This window comes from Balaenoptera physalus (genome assembly GCF_965194825.1).
Source record: "Balaenoptera physalus genome assembly, chromosome: 4".
In the NCBI taxonomy this organism is placed as follows: Eukaryota; Metazoa; Chordata; class Mammalia; order Artiodactyla; family Balaenopteridae; genus Balaenoptera; species Balaenoptera physalus.
Genome location: NC_138891.1, coordinates 8412196 through 8433072, shown reverse-complemented (window position 1 = coordinate 8433072; position 20877 = coordinate 8412196). Strand labels below are relative to the sequence as shown.

The window sequence follows — 20877 nt, the reverse complement described above, 5'->3', positions numbered from 1 at the left end:
TATTCTTGATAATTTAATTGGAAAGGTCAGAAGAGATGCAGAATCAGAAAGAAAAGCAGGATAAACTATGTTGAAATATGAGATCCTCATCCTAATTAGACTAAATAGCCAAAAGAAGAAAGTGCAGGGTGGGTGGGTGAGGGGCGACGTGCGAACAGGACATTTCTCCTTAATGCCTAGTCTTGGCATGTAAATGAAGACATCTGAAGAAGCACACAGGTTTGAAGCGGCTCTGACATTCTATCATAATTAGAAACATTTCAAGAGCCCTGTAATTTCCAATCAAAATTACAGTAATTTCCGATATACAAGCCATGATTCATGACAGAATTTTACATTCCATGAGAGATTACGGTGGCCTGATGTATGACACGCCGAGTATGGCACTAACATAAACAATTCAGTTTAATGTTTAAACAGCACTTGATGTTTAGAATCTCACAATAAAAGAAACATATTATTGTAGAAATTATCACTTTGACAGTGATTGAAGGGTACGCAGGCATGTGGCCTATAAAGCTATAATTTTTACAGTCCACAGCTTGAGTTTAATCATTTTTATATAACATTTCCAAGATATCCCTTACGTATTTCCAGCCAGCCTATAACTTAAACAAGAACAACCTTTTCTCAAGCATAACTCCCAGCAAGGACCACTATTAATGTCGCTAGAGTGAAATTTCAGAAAAACCTAATAATGAAAGTACTGTATTGTAAATACATCATATTGTAAATAGTCTCAGGACTGTATAATTTTATCAGAGGCTGACAGCAGACAGGCTGTTTTACAAAGGAGAGTCCATTAATGATAATGAAATATATTTGTCTAAAATTTCCTTGATTGCCTCTCAATCTCACTTTGATAGTGTTAGCAAATCTTTCTGTGAAGGGGACAAGACTTATACTGGACAAGACCAGTATTCTTCTGGTCCTTTAAAAAGTATTCCTGGCCTTGAACAAGGGTTTGTAGATAACTGTGAGCTTATTCACGTAGATGACTCTACTTCTGATGAACATAAGTTATCAATATATGACAAAAAGACTGCATTATCTATTCTTCGTTATGTCTTGTAGGGATTTGTCACTTTCCCCATTCAATTCGATTCATTTATAATTCAAAAGAGTTAGACAATTTTTCTAATTGTAATTAAATTTGTGTGTCATATATAGGTATCCATATATATATATATAAACTAAAATCATTACTTGGCAAAGCTGTCTGTGTGTGTGTGTGTGTGTGTGTGTGTGTGTGTGTGTGTGTGTGTGTGTGTCAGTTTGTTTTAATAAGCACACCTAACAGTTGTAGATGCCTAAGTTGGAACAGAAAAAAACTACAATGCTCGTAGTATTTTAGGATGGAAATCAAGGTCACCTAAGTACTAATGAAATAATAATAATTCAAGTTATTTGTTCCATTACAATAGACCAGATGGAGAAACCTCCTATACATTACAGTACTCTTCTGGAAACAACTATTAACTGACTCAGGGATTTCCTGAGAAATCTGTGGTCTGGACAGTAGATGTTGGAGGAAACACAACCAAGTGTCTCTGTTCCCGGAATCCGAACCCTCTGTTTCATCATGAGCTCTGTCAATAATCCTGGAAACCGTGACCTCTCAGGGATGCAAGTTCAACTTGCAAATAGACACCCCTTCGAATGAACTTTCACAGGCATCACAGATAAACATTCTCCATGCCTAACAGAGGCTCTTACCTGGCTTTTGGTTGCTGCCACCTTTGCAAACAGAGCTTGGGAAACTTTAGCGCGCTTCATTTCCTGCTGAATCTCGTCGTAAATGGAAGCATTAATGTTCATGGTATTGTTCTCTGGTTTCCCATTCCTCTCAGTGGCAATGGTAGCTGTTTTCACCTACAAAACATTTTGAACATGCCTGTCATTTTCCACTGGCCAAACTGTTTTGAAGCTTCTCAGGCTCGGCATCCAAACTGGACATTGTTGCTCCTTTTATGATCAAGGTGATCAACAATGCGGTCATTCAACATGAGTTCTTAGCTGGAGATCAGATTGCTTAAGTTAAGGAAGTCATACTGTCACAGGTGACTGCAGCTGTAATAAGACAGCAACTGCCAGCTGACAACCAGGAATTATAATGCCATAAAGTAAGTTTTCTGGAAAACAGAATAGTTTCAAAGACTTGAAAACCCTAAACTAATTGTTTCCCAATTACCTTCCATTGCAATTCTAACAAAGGAAATTCACAATTAAAATCATAATGCACAGTGCTGTATCTTCGCTGGGTACCCGATGTCTAAGAGACAATTGCATCACTAATAGCTATTACATACTACGGCCTTTTTAATTTTAGACTCTTTTTTTTTAATGCCTTTTCCTCTTATGTTTCATTTAAAAAATCTTCCATAACAAAGCCATTTGCAGAGCTGCACATTTAAATCTTCTATCCATCCATGAAACAGGTAGAGTGCCTTGCTTAATTATCATAAAGGCTGGTTGCATTTTACACATGCATGTCCAAGCTGTTCTGTATAATTATTTCATCATTTCCTGGCACCGCTGTATATAACTCTTTCCTTTTGACTGGTGGAACCAGACAATAAGAAAATAATAAGAAAATGTTTCACAATATTTAATAGAACATGACTGCAAGTTACACAAAATATATAAACAGTAACTTACAAATATATTCAAAATGTATAATCTTGAGTGAGAAATTAATAATGGTAATAATGATAAGCAGATATCTGCAGAAAAATGCTACAAAATTTAGGGGGAAAATCAACCTCAAAATTTACTGATATCATGATTAATCTTCAAAACTTAAAAACAATCTTTAAAACTTTAAATGTTTAAAATAAAAATTTGATCTTTATTGAGCATTTATAGGAACCAACCAGCCTGGGAAATTCACATATGAACCATGTAGCTGCTTTTTACTGGGAAACTGATGAAAACATAAATGAAAAGTTGTCCAGATGCAGGACCACATTTCTCCCAGCAAAGTGATTCATCAAGGACCACGTTTCTTAGGGTCCTTTACAGAATCCAGGTTTTCCTTCTCTAGAAACTTACCATCTTGGACCATTTCTCTCATCCACTAGGAACAATAGAAAATGAAGCTCATTTTAAGATAAACAAATGATTTTGGGGCACTAAATGACATACCTTCCTAGTCATACAGTAAGTCTTCTAATGTTTATTTCACCCTGCCCCCAAATATTTGGTATCAAAAGAGGGGCAGAGGTTATCCTAAGCCATTTAAACCCCTGCACTTAGACAGTAAAGCTGAGTCTCCTTTACAACGTGCTTTCTGACTCGTAACTTCTAGCTGGTGAGCAAAATAACTCACCTCTGGAGGATGCAGCTAGACTCTCCCACCTGGACACTACCCTTGGGAGCACGGAAAGGATAATGCTGGGAAACGGTTGGACCACAGGCCCCCAGTGAGGACACAGAAGGTGAGGCCGGACAAGGGACCCACCGGCTGGCCTCAATGGCCTCTCCTAAAGCATAATCCGCAGACAGAAACGGCAAGAGCAGTGGCTGGATTTCCAGCGTTCCCCTGCCAGCTCTGGACTCCAGTAAGAAAGGGCACTAACTCACCGAGGCATCTTAAGGACTGGGGGCCACTAGGCACAGACACAGGGCTTTGAAGCAGTAATCTGCTAAACACCACTTTAGGAGCCAGAAGAGTTAATGCATTACCATAAATTGCCTACAAAGTTGCTTTGCTGAGATTCGCAACTTTGCTCTGGGGTGGTCTTGCTTTGAGGCAGAAGGATAGATTTGATCACCACATGGGGTCCCTTTTAATACCTATTTTTTTCACTGGTTAAATGAAAGAGAAAAGAAAAGCCATTGCAATCGCTTTGAACATTGAATGTTATGGAAATGGAGGCATGAAGTCCAGGGCATTGGAAGAAACAGTTCCTTGGTATCATCTGCTTAGCAACAGTTAAGAGGGCAGGCTTTGGAAACTTGGTGTTTCAGTGTGTTTTGAAAATAATTTTCATTCTTTTGTAAAAATGATGTTTAAGAATTTATCTTCGAGGTGGGTTATAATCATTTGTTTCAACCCTGTGATTTTGTTTCTAAAAATTTCTTTGGTTTAATTTTTCTTTTTTTAATAAAGCAATTACAACTTGAACCAAAAAGCAAACATTTTAAATCATAAAAAAAAATCAAATAACCATTTCCTAGTAGCCAACACAATCAAAAGTTGAAAAGAAGTACTTTAAAAAAAAAAAAAGTACTTTTTAAAAAAGTTCTTTTTTTAAAAAAAGTGAGAGCAACAACTTTTAAAAATATTAAGAAACTGTATTACTCATTTAAAAAATATTTAGAAAAGCTCTTCCTTATCATCTTGTTGGCTCAGATATGCATCTTATTAGAGATAAGCTATTAGAATTCTGGAACCACATTTTTCTCTAAACACAAGGTATTGCTTAAGGGGAACTGACTTGGACAGCTTTTCAAAAATATGAAAGCTGAAATTTTTCCCCAGGTAAAAATGGAAACAAAAATCTTTTATACCTCACTCTACTAAGTACTATTTTAGCTTAGCACAAAAAAAATCTTCTTTAATCCTGGTTTAGCTTTTAATATTATATCACACATTAAAATTCATAAAGTAGTTCATTCCAGGCAAAACAAACTACTCTTCAGCGCTTCTCTGCAAATAGCACAGGAGGTAAAATAAATGCAGTTGCTTTCTGAATAGCATGTATCAAGGTAGTGTGTACCACTCCATCATTACGGTGGCGCCAGGGAAGTAGTTAAGAATTGGAGCTTCTGCTATTTACCCTCCCACATGGGGAGAGGGTGTAGCACTAGGGTGTGCTTTTTATTTTACTACAATTGTGCAGTAGAACACAAATTTTTCATGAGAATTTTTTACTCCTTTACCGCTGCTGAATTCATCAACCCATACTACAAAATGAACTATATATACTACATACGTACTACATATGTACTACATACAGGCTACACAAAATGGACTCTACTGTGGTCCTGATTGGTGTCTGTGCTCTTCCTTGATGCAAGTGGAATTGCCTGCAAGCTCATACTGCACACAGGCATGAGGGCATGCCTATATGCAATTGAAGTTTGATGTAGTTTTAATAATAATTATGATAATAAGAGAGACTCACATTTATTAGTTGTTTATTATGAGCTGGGCCTTGTGTTAACATATATTAACCTGCATAATAGCCCTGAGTAGGTAATGTCACATTACTGCCCCATTTTTAAATTGAGAAAGCTAACAAAGAGGTTAAGTAATTTGTCCACGGGGCAAGGCTGAAAACTGAACTTAAGTCTAATACCAATGCTTATCTTAGAAATCACTGCAATACACTGAGTACCGGTATGATGTTATATAGGACTTCTTTATTTGGAAAAATTCTTATTTTTTAAGACGTGCTGCACCTGCTTTTTGGTGGCCCTTTGCTAAATCTAGCTCATGAATGTCTAATTTTTAGTAGTGAACGGTTTTATCATTAGTTGAAAAAGTCCGTGCTATTTTGAGGAATTCCTATTGGTGATAGAAAACAGTCCCCATTTTCATGTTTTTATATATTAACACTGTTTTGAGTATCATGGTTCTATCTTTTTACACTTTTCTTCCTTTTATAGAAACAATATTAGTTATTTTCCAGATCTGGACTTTCAAAAGTCCTCTAGCTTTTAAAAGATGACCAAGAATGAGAAGCGTTTTCCAAGCACATACGTGATCTTAAAATAAAGCTGGTCAAGGGATTCATAACAAATAAAACTTTTATCAAGTGTGAAGTTCCTGCCCATAACTGAACCTATGTTTCATTACACTATAGAAGAATGTGTTGTAAAGAGACATAAGTGTGCACAGCTACCAGATTAACTTAATTATATATCGCTTCTATTGATATAAACTTTGTACATTTCCTAAAACATTGTTATAAAATGTCCCATCTTCAGAAGAAACCAAAGAATGCCATAAAGAGATGTTAAAAAAAAGAAAAAATATTATATAATTCATGTAAACGTTATAACTTGATAATTATAGGCTTTCAAATGGTCCTTATGAAGACAGAAATTGCTAATTTAACTCCACAAGTCACACATCTTAAAACACACAAGTAACTCCATAATAAGTGCACACCTAAATAGAAACCATCAACTTAAAATGGATATGTTTAGTGCAACAGACAACTTCCAGAAAATAATAATTACTATTAATAAGATTCATCTTGTAAACTCATCTGGAAAATTTGCTAAGCGATAGTCAGAAAAGAAATCTTTAAGGCCATGGAGCTTTGGAGGGATTGGTTTCTCCCAGATACTCCTACTACCAAAGTTTGGAAAGGGCTCTTTTCTCTACAATCTCAGAAATGCCCAACTGTCTAAAGTCTTCCAAAGTGGACCATTTGTCAAATATTCAATGTATTCTATCAGAAGAATATTTCACATGTGTTCCTCTTTCTAACCTAACAAGAAAACTTCTCATCCTCTCTGACAAACAGAAAGAGTCCCCAGGTTTCATTCTCTCCTTTCTAAAATGTCTGTCTTCTGGGAAGTGGCTTGAGGTAGGGGAAAGAGCATCAGACTGAATAGGGGATTTGAAAACTTAAGTATTTGACTTTTCTCATTTTTCTCCTACCAAAAGGTTAGTCTAATGATTCCATGAATTCATGTACGTGAAGGTGCTTAGAAAACTGTGAATCATTATCAAGTGCAAGGTATTCATATTTCTTGAATTAGAGCATGTATATTGTGAAAATATGCTTTCAACAAACAGGTCTGGCCTGGAGCCTACTGCCCCAGCCAGAAGACAAAAGCCCCTGGTGTGGTCACCCCTACCGAAGCGTGAGGCACAGGACCCATCTCGCCTAGGTAGAGCCAGCCGAGAGCTTCTTGAGGCTGGTCTAGGTTTTCCCTGGTGAGGTTCTCCGAAGAATAACACCCGGGGCCTGAAGGAAGCCCCTTCTTGAAGATGATTTATAATCTGAGTTCCTCAATGGTTTAGGTCCTTGGTCTGGCAGGACCCAGGGACATCCCAATCATCTTCCATATGACCTAAACTCTTCAGAGAAGCTGTTAGATAATCCAGTCTCTCAGGCCTAAAGGTGTCCTGGGTCTTCAGCGAGCCACAAGGGACCTCTGCCTTCAACAAGCATTAGAAAGAAATCCTGTTCGGGTCCAACCCAAGCCAAAGGCTAGTCTCAAAACAGATTTCGAATATCTTCATTTGGCAGGGGGGGCGGGAAGGGGATGGAAATGAAACGCACAGTGATTTCACACAGATTCCTCTCTGGCAAAATATAAAATATAAAAAGACAAAATCCTGCAGTCCTTTTCTATACCTGTGGTTTCCTCCTTTATTCCCCTTCCATTTTAGTCATTTGTAAATAAGCACATGAAAACTTATGTGTGGTATATTGGTTCCAGGTTAAGCGCTGGATTTCAACTGCTGCAAAACAGTACTAACTCAACTGCTCTGTAACCCGTTTTTCCAAATCCTAAGTACACATTTTACATTGATAATACATTTAATACATTAAAAATTCCCTAAAATTTAATTCATTGAATCACTGTCAAAGGGTAAAAGGTGAACAAACTGGTTGTGAGCTCTGTTATGATAAAATTAAGGAATGCAAAGGGATTCTCTATGAAGCAGTGAAATAAAATTATTCACACATATCAGATAATCATTTCAGAATGTGGTTAGATGGCCGATAATATTGTGTTAATAGAAACTTCTTTTCTTTGAAAGAGCTTCACTAAGAATCTACAGTATCTAAGTACATTCATCATTCGCTAAATATCCCAGCTAAAGGCTTGGTCTCAACCCCCTCTTGACAACAAACACATACAGCTGAGGGTGGCTCAACCAGTTTATCAGCAATTCAGGCCAAAATAAATTATATTTTCTATCCCAGCTTATCAGCAGGTATAGTCTTTAGACATACATATAGGAAAGCAACCCAGAGTATCTTACTAGTATACAAAAATAAATATCACAATTAAGAATTAATGTAATTTTGGCTAAAAAAAACAAAAAACAAAAAACAAAAAAAAAACTTGATGAGTAAGGAAAGCAGAATCATATCTGGAAAACAAATAAAAGCATTAAAATCCTAGAAAAATTAGAAAACAAAAGCTATATTAAGGAACTACTAAGTCAAATACTTGGATAGATTAAAACAAAAAAAAGAAGCAGCAGCTCAAAGCTTAAATTCACACTGGTCTTAAGTAAGCCCTTCTTTTGTTAGTATTGCAAGATTAAGTGATAAGTAAAATAACTCTGCCCAGAGGCTTTCCAATGATGACTGCAACAGCAAAATTAACTAATGATGGTACATATGATAACTCTAAACAACACAAACTCAGTGTTCAATCAAGTCCAAGTACAGTATTTTTGGTTTAATCACTCTTACAAAAGTCATGTATGTATATAAAGAGTTCCTCATTCTTTTTGGTAAGAAATATTGTATTGAAGGCTTAACAGATCAAGTTCAGTTAAGTGTGTGTGTTGGCAGATAGATATGTATACATGTATTTGGGTGCCATTCTTTTCTGCTAGAGAAACATGTCCTTCTTACAATTACAGCAATGCCTTCCTTATTGCCTGCTCCTATAGACATCAAGACTTAATTGATTTTCATTGAATAAAATGGAGAAAATGGACCTTTGGGATGTTTCTAAACAATAATCATTTCAGAACATTACAATATGCAGTTTAAGACCCTCCACAAGTGGCTGTATATTATGTCTAGTTCTTATTTATGGAGTATCTATGGCAGTTTCATTTTTAGTGTTGAGTTATATCTCTATACTTGGAAATGGATGACCATTTTTTACTATTGATGAAACTAACATTAAGAGATAATTTCATTATGACATTATGTTACATAAGCACTTTTAATTAGTATTCCATATTTACTTTCCATCGTTTTAGCTGACCTCATTTTTAAGAGTTGCACAGGCCACAAATTAAATGTGTAAAAAATATATTTGCTTGTGGATCGTACATCTAATCCACTCTCAAATTTGTATCTAATAGTTGTACTGAAAATTAACTTCTCAATTCTTATAATAGTTATGAGGCTACCTTTTAAACTTGATTAAAAAAAAAATACAGATGCACATACACAAAACTACCTGGCAGATGACTTTTGTCCTTCCCAAAAAGTGCAAAAATTTGGAAAATAGAAAATGTGCCCATTTCTGGGAATATGGATGGAATTCCTTATCAGCCCCATTTAAAGCTGCCTTCAAGGATTGTATTAAACTTAATTATGAAAGATTACAAACGAGATGATGTGTAATTGGTACCAGCTGCAGTTGGTATTGGAAAGCATAAATACAAATGGAATTATTTATTTTTATTTATTTACTATTCACATGGTGGTTCTAAAACACGCAGGGATAAAATGGACTTCATTACTTTTTTTTTTCCTATTGAGTTTAAAATACCTTTTTACTTAGTAGTAGTTGAGCCAAGTATCCCATTTCAAGATGACTTTTCACCCCCAAAGAACCCCCCAAATGAAGCAATACAAAGCAATTTTTTTCCCTCTATCTAATTAGTAGCTGCTTGTTTTTATATCAGAATTAGTGAGCTGGAACCAAATTCTCCTCAAGCAAGTTTATGAATTACTATTAAAAAAAAAAAAATCCCTATCCATCTACCTTTCTCATGCTTGTTGAGATTCTTCCTTAGACTTTTTTTTTTTTTTAAAACAAAAAAAGCAGAAAGGTGAGGAAGAAAAAGAGACTTCACCTGGGGAGGGCGGCTGGGCGGTGTGCTTATCAGGGGGGCAGGACCCATCGCTGAGGCTGCATTCAAGCTCCTTTCCCTTTCATCCTGGTAAATTCGATCTCTCTCAGCTTCCGGTAACTGCAAGAAGTTCTGCATAGCCCGAAGGTTTACCAGCAAAGACTGGGATGCAGTCTTGGGGTCCTCTTCCTTTCGTAGGATTTCTGAAAGCAAGCCCTGCAGGGAATAAAAGGCACAGGATAAGCTTGCCCCCATGCTCTGCCCAGCCCGCGGTGATCCTTTCCTTTTCTTCCCCACTCTGTTCAGAAAATGAACAGTCAGAAGCATTAATTCCACATAGGAATATATTAGTTACAATTGAAGTGGTAGAGAAGAGAGCCTCAATTGTATTCTTAATTTTATTAAGCGTCTGCTTTACATATAACATAAACTGCAACTGCCTAATTGGTCTCCTTCCTTTGAGTAGCTTAACTTGCCATGAAATCTTTCACAGAGAGAGGATTGAGGCAAGTTAAGAATAAATGAAATGCTCATAATACGACAGCACTGAACTGTATAGTTCTCAAGCTGCCTAGACAAAGGCAGTGGAATGCCAACAGCCCAATATGTAAAGATACAAAGCCATTTCGAGAGAAGTAGGATTTACAAAGAAAATACTCGAAAATGAATTGTAACATACTAGGAAAAAGAATATCACTAAAGCATCATCTAAGATTTATGCTATGTTTTTGCAGGCAATATTTTACATTATTCCTCGGTTTTCAAATTATTGGAGTCAATGACGAGTGATTCTTTCTATTTACCGCTTAAGGAAACTATACTGCATTGCTTGCTATACAATACCTCTGAGTAACAGGTTGAAAATTTGAACTTCAGAAACCATCCTTTAAATTTGAAATACATAACCCCTTTTCCACACTGCAAAAATCCATCGTAGCATGCCAAGAAAAAGAATATTATCAAATTCTGTAATAATCAAATTTCTTGAGGAATAAACATTTTTAATAGCGTTAGAAGAAACTCACAAACCATTAGTAAACTTCTTTATGGTGTTCCTCCCCAAATAACAGAGAATTGTTAACTACTTATTTAATTTTTGGAAGAATGCATTTTAAAAATGGGTGTTTCTCCACAATTTTGTTTAAGAGCTTATATGAAATACAAGGATTAGAAACATTTTCTGCCCATTTGATAAGGACTGAGCAGGCCTTACCTCTTCAACCTTCTGCATGAAAAAATGCCTGGAATGCCAAGACATGTTTGCTTTCTACATTTCAGTTTATCACAATATGGCTCAGAATAAAATGTTGTGGAGATCTCTATATCATTTGCAAATTTCACTTTCTAATAACCCTGCAGAAATGGCAACAGGGTACATTTAGGAAAGGGAGGTAAAGTGTCATGTCAAAACAACCAAGCCCCAACGTTATAACATTGGGGTTTTTTCATGGTTTCCTGGAAGCACAAACCTGGCTTTGTTCCCAATTCCTCAAGGAAAATGTAGCATATTGCCCCAAGATAACAGTTGGGTACAGACAATATAAAAGCAGTGTCCACTTCAAAAATGATCTATATAGGCTGCTATTAAAAAAGATCCTCCAATAGGCTCGGGGGCTTAAGAGTACATTTTAGTTTCTCATTTGGTCTATGCAAGGGAAGCCAGTTTCACCCTAAGAAATGTGACTGAAGAATGAAGGGTACTTGTCCTTTCATTTATAATACTGACAAGTAATGTTGCAACTGTGTTTATACATGAGCAAAACATCCAGTCAATTTAACTAAAATTCAGTCAAACAGGCAGTCAATCACCCAGCTATTTAATCTGCACAAGGCCAACTAATTAGATTGACTGTGTTTTTGATGTGTCACGTTGAAACCAAGAAATAGAGGTCTCAGAAACAATGTTTGAAAATAGCTGTAAAAAAAATAGCCCTTGCTCTATACTCTTCCCCATCAAATGGGGATAACAAATTTTTAAAGATATTAAAAGATGTATTTCGCAAAGCAATATATCTTAACTCTACAGAAAGATAGAAACATACAGTACACATAAATACATTATAAATTCCTTGAGTAGAATAGTCTAATATTCTTTTTTGTCATCCCAGCACAATGCCTGCCACGTAAGTGTTTGATAAATATTTACTAAATGGATTATGTGTATTCAGACCATAGAAGGAAAAAATTCCAAATGGGTGACAGAAACTTAACAACAAGATATGCTCCCCATGGGAAAATTCTAATGGTAATTAATAATGTACTCAAGGTGAGCCTTCAGTGAAAAGTTGTGTGGCACTCTGTAAGACGTTTATCTACACTAATTGTTCAGTAATTTAAAAAAATTTTTTGCAGCAACATGGATGGACCTAGGGATTATCATACTAAGTGAAGTAAGTCTGACAGAGAAAGACAAGTATCATGTATCACTTATATGTGGAATCTAAAAAAATATACAAATGAACTTATTTACAAAACAGAAATAGACACACAGACACAGAAAACAAACTTATGGTTACCAAAGAGGAAGGGGGGGGAGGGATAAAACAGGAGTGTGGGATTAACACATACACACTACTATCAATATACATAAAATAGATAATCAACAAGGACCTACTGTATAGCACAGGGAACTATACTCAATATTTTGTAATAACCTATAAGGGAAAAGAATCTGAAAAAAAATATGAGAATATATATATATATAAACTGAATTACTGTGCTGTACACCTGAAGCTAACATAACATTGTAAATCAACTATACTTCAATAAAAAAAAAAAAACACTTTAGGTCAAAAGAGATCCTATAAACAGATGTTATTGTATTTGGGAAATTTGAAATTAGACATTCAGAGATCTCAGATAACAAAATATCATCTCTTTCCATTAGAAATGTTTCCCAAGACAGCAAAGAACTACAGTGAGAAAGCCAACACATGAAAAAATACATAATGATATCAAGTGTTGCTAACATGAGACTGAGTCATTCCTGTATGGCTTAAAGTAACAGATAGAAGGTCACCTGGGAGAGAATTTAGCAATTTCTCTACTCATATTTTGACGTTAGCATGACGTCCCATTTGAGCATATGAAATGTTTTCTGGGCAAAGCATTTTATTTCCACTTAACTATTCTAACTAGAGCAAGTGCAGGTTTTCTGCCTGGGATGTGTTGAAGGTCTAGACTGATATTTCAAATCCTGGGACACTCACAGAGCTCGAAAGCAGACAGTGTAGACAGTCTCAGGTGTTTTACAAACCTTCGGGTTTTTGTGGGGTTTTTTTTTTTTGGCCCAGGCTTTCAATGAGGGGAGTGCCCCCTGGTGGAAATGCTTGAAAATATTATTAGAAAATGTTTTGATTAGAATGTGTTAATTACTTTTTTAAAGAGAATGATGTCACTTGAGAAAATTCTGGATGCGAAATGACTGGCATTAGAATCCGGATATGGGAATGCACGTTTTGGTCCTGTTTGGGTTGTTATTTGAGTAGCCACATTTATGGATTCAAGATGTACATGGCCCTTGTTTCCCATTTTCCATGACTGAAAATCCAGTTAAGACTTGCCAAGTTAGGTCAAGGTCATTTGTAGTAATCCCCCATGGTGGACAGTAAGAGAGATCTCTTACCAAAAACTTTTCTTCATGCTAAAAAATAACATGTCAAGGTCATCATGTACCATACTTGCTATCGCTGAAATACCAGGACTAAAATATTTACCAATATTATGCCCCATAGGTGCTCAATAAATTTGCTGAATGAAATTAAACAAAATCATTAGTCATTTTTGTTTCCAAAAAGAACTTGCGATTTTGTATATTATGTAGTATGTTACCAGCACCTCATGGATATCAATTTTATGGGAAACGAGAAGCTGCTTTTCATGGCACTTCACATCTTCAAATTGTTCAATATGTGCTCTATACATGAAAACGTAAAATTATTCTGCATCGCCGTTCCATAGTGGTTGTGAGATTTCTAATGTTTTCAATTAAAGAGTGAACTTGCTGATGAATTCCTAAACCTTTTTTACATTCCAGAAAGAGTTTACAAGTAAAATTCATTAGTATTGGAAAAGAAAGAAAAACCTTCAATAAATATTATCAGTACTTCCAAAAGCTAATTATGAATTCTTTAAAACAGCAGATAAGCGAAAGAGACTGCCAATATGAACAAAAAGCCTGTCTGGCCTCCCGTTTGTCTCCTCTTTGAACATAATCACTGATTCAAATAGATTTTTATCAGCTTCATGGAACTTCAAAGCCCTCAGAAGGAGAATATGATTTGATGAAACCTCCCTCTGAAAATAAAACATGTAGAAGATTCTTCAAGGCTACCTGCCTCTTGTTTGGTGAATTTTTAATCACACGTCCAGGTGAAAGACTACTTTCAAACTCCACCTCCTACCTTGGACTCAGGCCAAGCAAGTTATAAGCAGACACATTTATCTCTGTCGGTTGGGAGGCCAAACAAGAGCTGTCACGTTGGGGTAATAGCACCTTTTTACCTTTTATTCAATAGTGATATGGAGAGTGGACTTTTCTTAAATTACACTGTGAAGAATTATAGGAACACAGTAACAATTTCTGTTATACTTAAGCAGGCAAATTTCTCTCCACCACATAATTTACAGAACTCAAATTCAATAAAACATTACATGATGGTCCATTACTGTTATCAGTTTTGAATAATCCATCTTCATTCTTTATTTTACTGGAAAATAAAGTGTGCCCAAGACAAGAAGAGGGGGGAGAAAAAAGGGGAAAAAGCCACAGAATGGGATCAGAGTTAAACTATGGGATTTATTTTAAAAAGGGGGGGGGGCAGCACTAAAGAATATATTTTCTTCTATCATGACCTTTAAATAGCAATAATACAGAGAAGTGAATTGAAAAGTATAAACCTAGAAGCTTCAGCAATTAATTTTAGCCATGGGTTTCCATTAAAAAGACATCAAGTAGGCATAACTGAATGAATGACAGATGCTAAAAGCTGGTACCTTCCGTAGCAATTAAAGAACATATGCCCATCAATTCAGAAGGGGGAAACATCCTTAAAGCAAGGAATTATATAAATTTCATCACAAACTTTCAGAAAAGGTAGACTTTTTTTTCATCTTTTTGTTTTCAACTTTTTTTAAAAAAAATAGTGATACAGGAATGTCTTAAAAGAGAGGGTATGTTTTAATTCAGGAGACCCAATTAAGCTGATGAGAAAATTCTCCAATGAAGAGTTGAAAGATGAGACCCAGGATTTTAAAGTTATACAGAGCTGTCGATATTCTCAACTCACAACAGCACTACCTATTACATGAATGTTTTAACATACTGTTTATAGGATGCCAGTGTCTTTATCCGATCACATCAGAGAACTCTGCATTTGTATGTACATATTTTACATTAATTTTTTTAAAACCTGGAGCCGGAATTGCACACTGTAATAAGTACACACAAATGTGTCTGTGCGGTTTAACTCTGCAGAGCTCCTGCTCTATACATATGCATTAGCATGTGTATTTTCACCCTCCACACTCACACCATACACTCTCACGATGCACCTGCTTTTATTGAAATGCATACAGTTTGAAATAAACATACTACGTACACGCATATGAATGTATAATCATTAAAATAAATGCAGCTGTGTGTGTACGTGTGAGTGTGCACAGCGTTTTGGTATGACCACCGAAAAGGCATGCATGCTTGCGTGTTCCAAAGCGAATTCTCCCAAAGTGAACTCTTAAATATACATACACAGACAATGACTCTCATTGAAATCAAGACATCTTCAAACACGGCCCATCATCCACTTGGACGGAGGAGTCCCAATTACCTCTATACAGGTTTAAAACCAAACCCCTCTGTCATCCGGGGCTCCAGACAATTTTTCGGGAATGACTCTTTCTCAACTGGCTATTATTAATAAAGAGATGGGTATCAAGCTGCACCCGGGTTTCATTCTCCTCTCTCCCTTGAAAACATTAAGTCACTGTTTTCAATGTTAACCACAGAGATAACCATCTTTTCGAAGAGATTGATAGGGTATAAAATAGAGAACCCTTGTCTTTTTTCCAGTAACAAATCCTATTGATTATCTGTGGAATCTGTCCACGTGAAAACCCAAGGACAACAAATGGTCACTCTCCAGGGTGATGCCTGGGACATTACAGCCCCACAGAAGAAAAAACACACTGATGGGTGGTGACCTTACCCTTTTCACCTTCAGCTGGACTCTCTTGACTACATAAAACACATTTTCCTTGGTCCTTTAAGAAATAACAATTTGCTCAATTTCCAAAATGCTTTCCACTGAATCTGTGAGTCATTTGTGTCCATGTCAACGCTTGTCTTTGTGGGCTTTCAATTCAGTTCAACAAGCAACTTTTAGGCAGAGACCTGCCTAGTTTTGGCCCAGTACTGAGAACTACTGGTAGTTACTGCTAGTTACAAAAACAAAGGATGTTGCCAAAAACAGGAGTAGCTAGAAGGCTGACTTGATTCTTTCATCCATTCATTTTTAAAATTTTTTTAAAATAACGACCCTCCAACTGAATAGGGGTGTCATATTAAATTTACCAGCTAATAATGAACACATTTTTAAGTTGTAAAGATATATTAATAAAACTAGGTAAAACCATACAATTTTAACCTGAGAAATAACTTTGCAACCACCCTTTTAAACACAGACAGATGATGTACAAAAAACAGTTAAAGAAACTGAGAACACTGAGTTAAAGGCTTTGTAAGGCCTCCTAAGTTTCAATCCAGTGAAGGCAAGCCAAAAATAAGTCACAGCTGGGATTCTCCTAGGTATGGAAACTCTGCCAGCAAGGAATTAATACTAGATATTTTTGTACCCGGATTTTATTCTTATAATCATGTAATAAACAAAATAACTTAAATACGAAAGGAAAGTATGAGTCAGGCCAAAAAAAAAAAAAATTGACAGAAGAAAGAACAGTGGTAAAGCAAGAAAGTTAAAAGGACATAATGTCCTCATTCTAATCAAAGTTACATGTTCTTCTGGGGTTTTTCTGGTGTGTGTGTGTGTGTGTGTGTGTGTAATAAACACCATGTACATATCATACTAGTTTCCAGAAAAAGACATTTAAAAAAAATCCTCTCATTCAGTGTTTAATGGAATCAATTTTTTTAGGGCTTTTCAGATGTCTTTATCTTAGGTCTTCTCCTGTATATCACCCTTTCTCCACATCCTGCTAAACATCTTCCTTGCTGATAATATCTTCACAGGAATTTGCCCAGGAGGACAAAGGTGTGAACACAAAGGGTATATGCAAATCTCAGTGAGAAGTCTCAAGCTAAGGCCTCCAAGGCCAAGCCTACCCCAGGGCCTGTTTTGTAAATAGTTTTATTGAAACATCATATCCACACCATGCATTTCTGTCTATGGCTGCTATGGCCCTCAAAGACTAAAATACTTACTATCTGGCCTATTACCGAAAAGGTCTGCTGATGTCTGGTCTAGGAAAGGTGGCTAGTGGGCTAGAAGCCTGGAGCCCTACCAATGGCCTTGACCAAGTCCTGAAACCTTTCTCAATCTGCTACTAACAGTCTATAATTCCATTATATAAAAGCATAGGTAATGTCAGTTTGAAATATTTTCGATATTTATTCTTTCAAGGCCCCTGAATCAGGATCGATTTGTACACAGCTTTCTCTTGGTAGAAGAGGTTTACGATAAGGAGAGAAATGATAAAATGTAGGCACCCCCAGGTACAGACAATATGACCACAGGGAGAGAAGGAAAAAAATGTTAGTACAAAGTAAGAGCATAAACATCAGTATAGATGGGATGAAAGAAGGAAGAGAAAAAGAGAGAGAGGAACCATTTACACATAAAACAAAACTGACCTGAGTTCTGTTAAAAGCCACACGTGCAAATACTGCCTGGGAGATTCCTGCCCGTTTCAGTTCGTCACGTACCCACTGGTAGATTTCGGAAGACACCTCTGTGTTGGTGGAAACCTGCTGCTCCAAAGGCTTATTCATAGATCTACTGACAGGGGGAGGGTGGTTCAAGTACTGTTGGTTTAAGGACTGCTGGGCTAGAAGTCTGTTCACTGCATACTGCTGGTTCAGCAGCTGAGCCATCACCAGCTGCTGGTTGACCAACTGAGGACTGATGGGCGTTGACACGAGCCCAGGGTGCAGGTTGGGAAGAGGGGTCCGGACAGAGGGTTGGCTGCCGTGGGAGAGCTGCGCGGGGGACGGGGGCTGCTCCGCGGTGTTCCCTGGGACCGGCTGCTGGCCAAAGTTGACGTGGTTGGCACCTTGCTGGGACAGTTCAGAGAGAGTATCCATTTCCACTGAAGTGGACGAGAAGGAAAATCACATTGAGCCAACAATGATCTGCATTGATAAGGATCTCCCATCATTCCCTAATACAGACAGAAGGCACAGGGCACACCCAAGGTCCGAGGAAACTAAGAACATCTCAAGATGGAATGCAACTGGCTATGTTTTTACTTTTGTCTTCTGCACCATGGCACAAACTTTGAAAGGGGGATAACACTTTCTAGTTTGATAATGTGGTTTACATTTAAGGCCGGAAATCAATTATTTTCAAATTCTAATGTGACTAGTTTGGGGGTCAAACGATTATTCACTCTTACTTCTTATAAGGCAACATTTATTTTAAAATAGCTTCTAGGGAATTCCCTGGCAGTCCAGTGGTTAGGACTTGGCGTTTTCACTGCTGAGGACCTGGGTTCGATCCCTGGTCGGGGACCTAAGATCCTGCAAGCCACGTGGTGCATGCGGCCCAAAAAAAAAAAAAAGTCGCTTCTAGAAGAACACTATTTGCTTAACGGCAACTAGAAAGAGTGAGCGGAGCTAGGAAAAGAGCATATGCAACTGTAGAAAAAAGAAATATGCAAGTATTTTCTCATAATATATACATTAACCGTTACTACTCCAGGCAAAAAGTTTGCAAGAAAAAAGAGTACACAAATGTTACTTATGTTCAATTCTAACCTAGCCGTTAATATAAAAAAAGTAATCAATATAATAAATAATAAAAGTGGTCATAATGATCAGTAATGATAACTCAGTGCACGCGGAACACTGGGCTGGGTTTCTTATACGTCCTGTTTTGCTGAATTCTAACTATCATGTTAGATGATGGGTATAGCTGCAAATATTTCTTAGAATGAAGCAAAGCACTTAATGTACTGCAAGCCAGCATACCCAGTGTTGCTAAGACCCAAATGCTTCTTGAAGAAGCTGTGACCATCACCAGATGCTATGACAATCTTTCAAGGAAGGGGTGGGGAGTCACTCTGATGCAATGGTGATACTGTCACCATCTTGCAATTTATTAGCACCCACACAGGACGAACATTTCTGCCTTGGCTAGATCCCGCACAGGGACTGGCTGAGAGTGAACAGTAAGTGTGTCAACTGCTTTCCTGCTACAAGGAAGAGACTGCTTTGATGCTCTTGACCTGAAAGGCTGAGGATGGTCAGTAGGTGAGTCTTTCTAAATAGTACACCATGGGAATTCCCTGGCGGTCCAGTGGTTAAGACTCCGCACTTTCACCGCTGTGGGTCCGGGTTTGATCCCTCGCTGGGGAACTAAGATCCCACAAGCCATGCGGTGCGGCCAATAAATAAATAAATAGTACACCATGCTTCCCATGTGTGGACTCTGGGTTGATTTTAATCATCATTTCTCTTTTTATTAAATATTCAGGCTTTATATTTAGAGGAACTTATCATATTGCTATAGTCACTGATACATGCAAAATATAACTAAGCATTGGGGAAGAAACCTTCCATTTCTACCAGTGATATCAGCCCAAGTGGGCCATTCATAGGGAATAGTAATTCAAGCAATTATTCCAAAAAATGATGCATTGTCTTCATTACAGCTCTAAGCTATAAACGGCAAAGAATCTGTTTTGGTAGATGGATGGTTTTGCTTCAAATATTAAAAGCTAAAATAGGCTCAAAATTCAGGTTCTCTTGCCTCTTAAAATCTTCAGGAGAAGTTATTATTGTTTTACTAAATGAACGTAATGGACGTAAACAAAAATAGACTTAAAACACAACGTAATGCTATGCATATTAAACATCCCATTCCTATATTATTTGAAAACATTTTATTTGGAAGGTACAAAGTGTGTGAAAGAAAACCTTAATAGAAATGAAAACATTAACCTTAATCACAGTGTTTGCTTTAACGAACACTAACAAATTCAACAGGGAGAAACGGCATAATCTAAATGCTAGGGTACAACACACAACTTTTATCTGTCACTTCACACTGCAGATAATTTTAATGTATTTCCTGCGTAACAAATATTGACCTAAAGTTACATGTTAAGATAGGATGCCATGGCATTGAGAGTCTAGAAGTGATGCAATGGTTCTTTGGTTACGGATGGTAAAGCAGCAGGCTCACCAAAGTGCCTGTCTGGGGGGGCTGGAGACTATAGCTGTAAACATCACTTGATCTCAACTGTGGAGACTATAAATACAATTGGATACCCTCAAAAATTGGGTGTAAAAATTGGCACTTTCTCTTTCTCTCAAACAAAACTCAAAAAAACATAAAAGCATGATTTATCTCCGAGAGAACCCACAGCCAATATTAGTTATTCAAGGCCTGGTTAGGTCTTCACTGAGATGTTAAAAAATGACAGCTCCCCCCGCCCCGCCTCGCCTCCATCTCCTGCATGTCTGACAACCAAGTCAGTTGGGCTGATTTAAACACAAACATTTATTGAATTTAATTATCTCATTATACTCAGACCCACTCCCCACCCTCCAAGAAACATTCTAAATTGATCTCTAATTGGGCAATCACAAGACCTGGCTTTACATGCAACTTGGATAAACCCCCAAATGACACGTAATGGTATGTACCCACCGCTGCAACGGTTTTCTGCTTACCCATCATATCTTTTGTCTTCTTGAAATGTTTGTACCACCTTCCAAATTCTTGACATTTTGCTGCTGAGACATTTGCATAGTAAGTGCTGTTCACAATGGAAGAAATCATACTCTGCATGAAGAGGGGGGATGGAAACAGTTGTAATACACAGCGGCACAAGACAGAACACAGACATGATTTCAATTGTGGAAACTGTAACTTATTTTTCATCCACTGAGTACCAATACATTT

At 37.1% G+C, this 20877-nt stretch overlaps 1 protein-coding gene across 7 annotated transcripts in view; it reads right to left on the bottom strand.

Annotated features, from left to right (window-relative positions):
* Positions 1 to 20877, bottom strand: part of SATB1 (SATB homeobox 1) — a 98851-nt gene that overhangs the window by 30181 nt on the left and 47793 nt on the right. For all 7 annotated transcript variants that reach the window (XM_082459277.1, XM_082459276.1, XM_082459273.1 and 4 more), the window contains exons 6-9: positions 20646 to 20757; positions 17604 to 18058; positions 9740 to 9952; positions 1717 to 1872 (exon numbers count right to left, since the gene is read on the bottom strand). In XM_082459277.1, coding sequence (XP_082315403.1) covers positions 1717 to 1872; positions 9740 to 9952; positions 17604 to 18058; positions 20646 to 20757 — 936 coding nt within the window. The remainder of the gene's footprint in view (positions 1 to 1716; positions 1873 to 9739; positions 9953 to 17603; positions 18059 to 20645; positions 20758 to 20877) is intronic.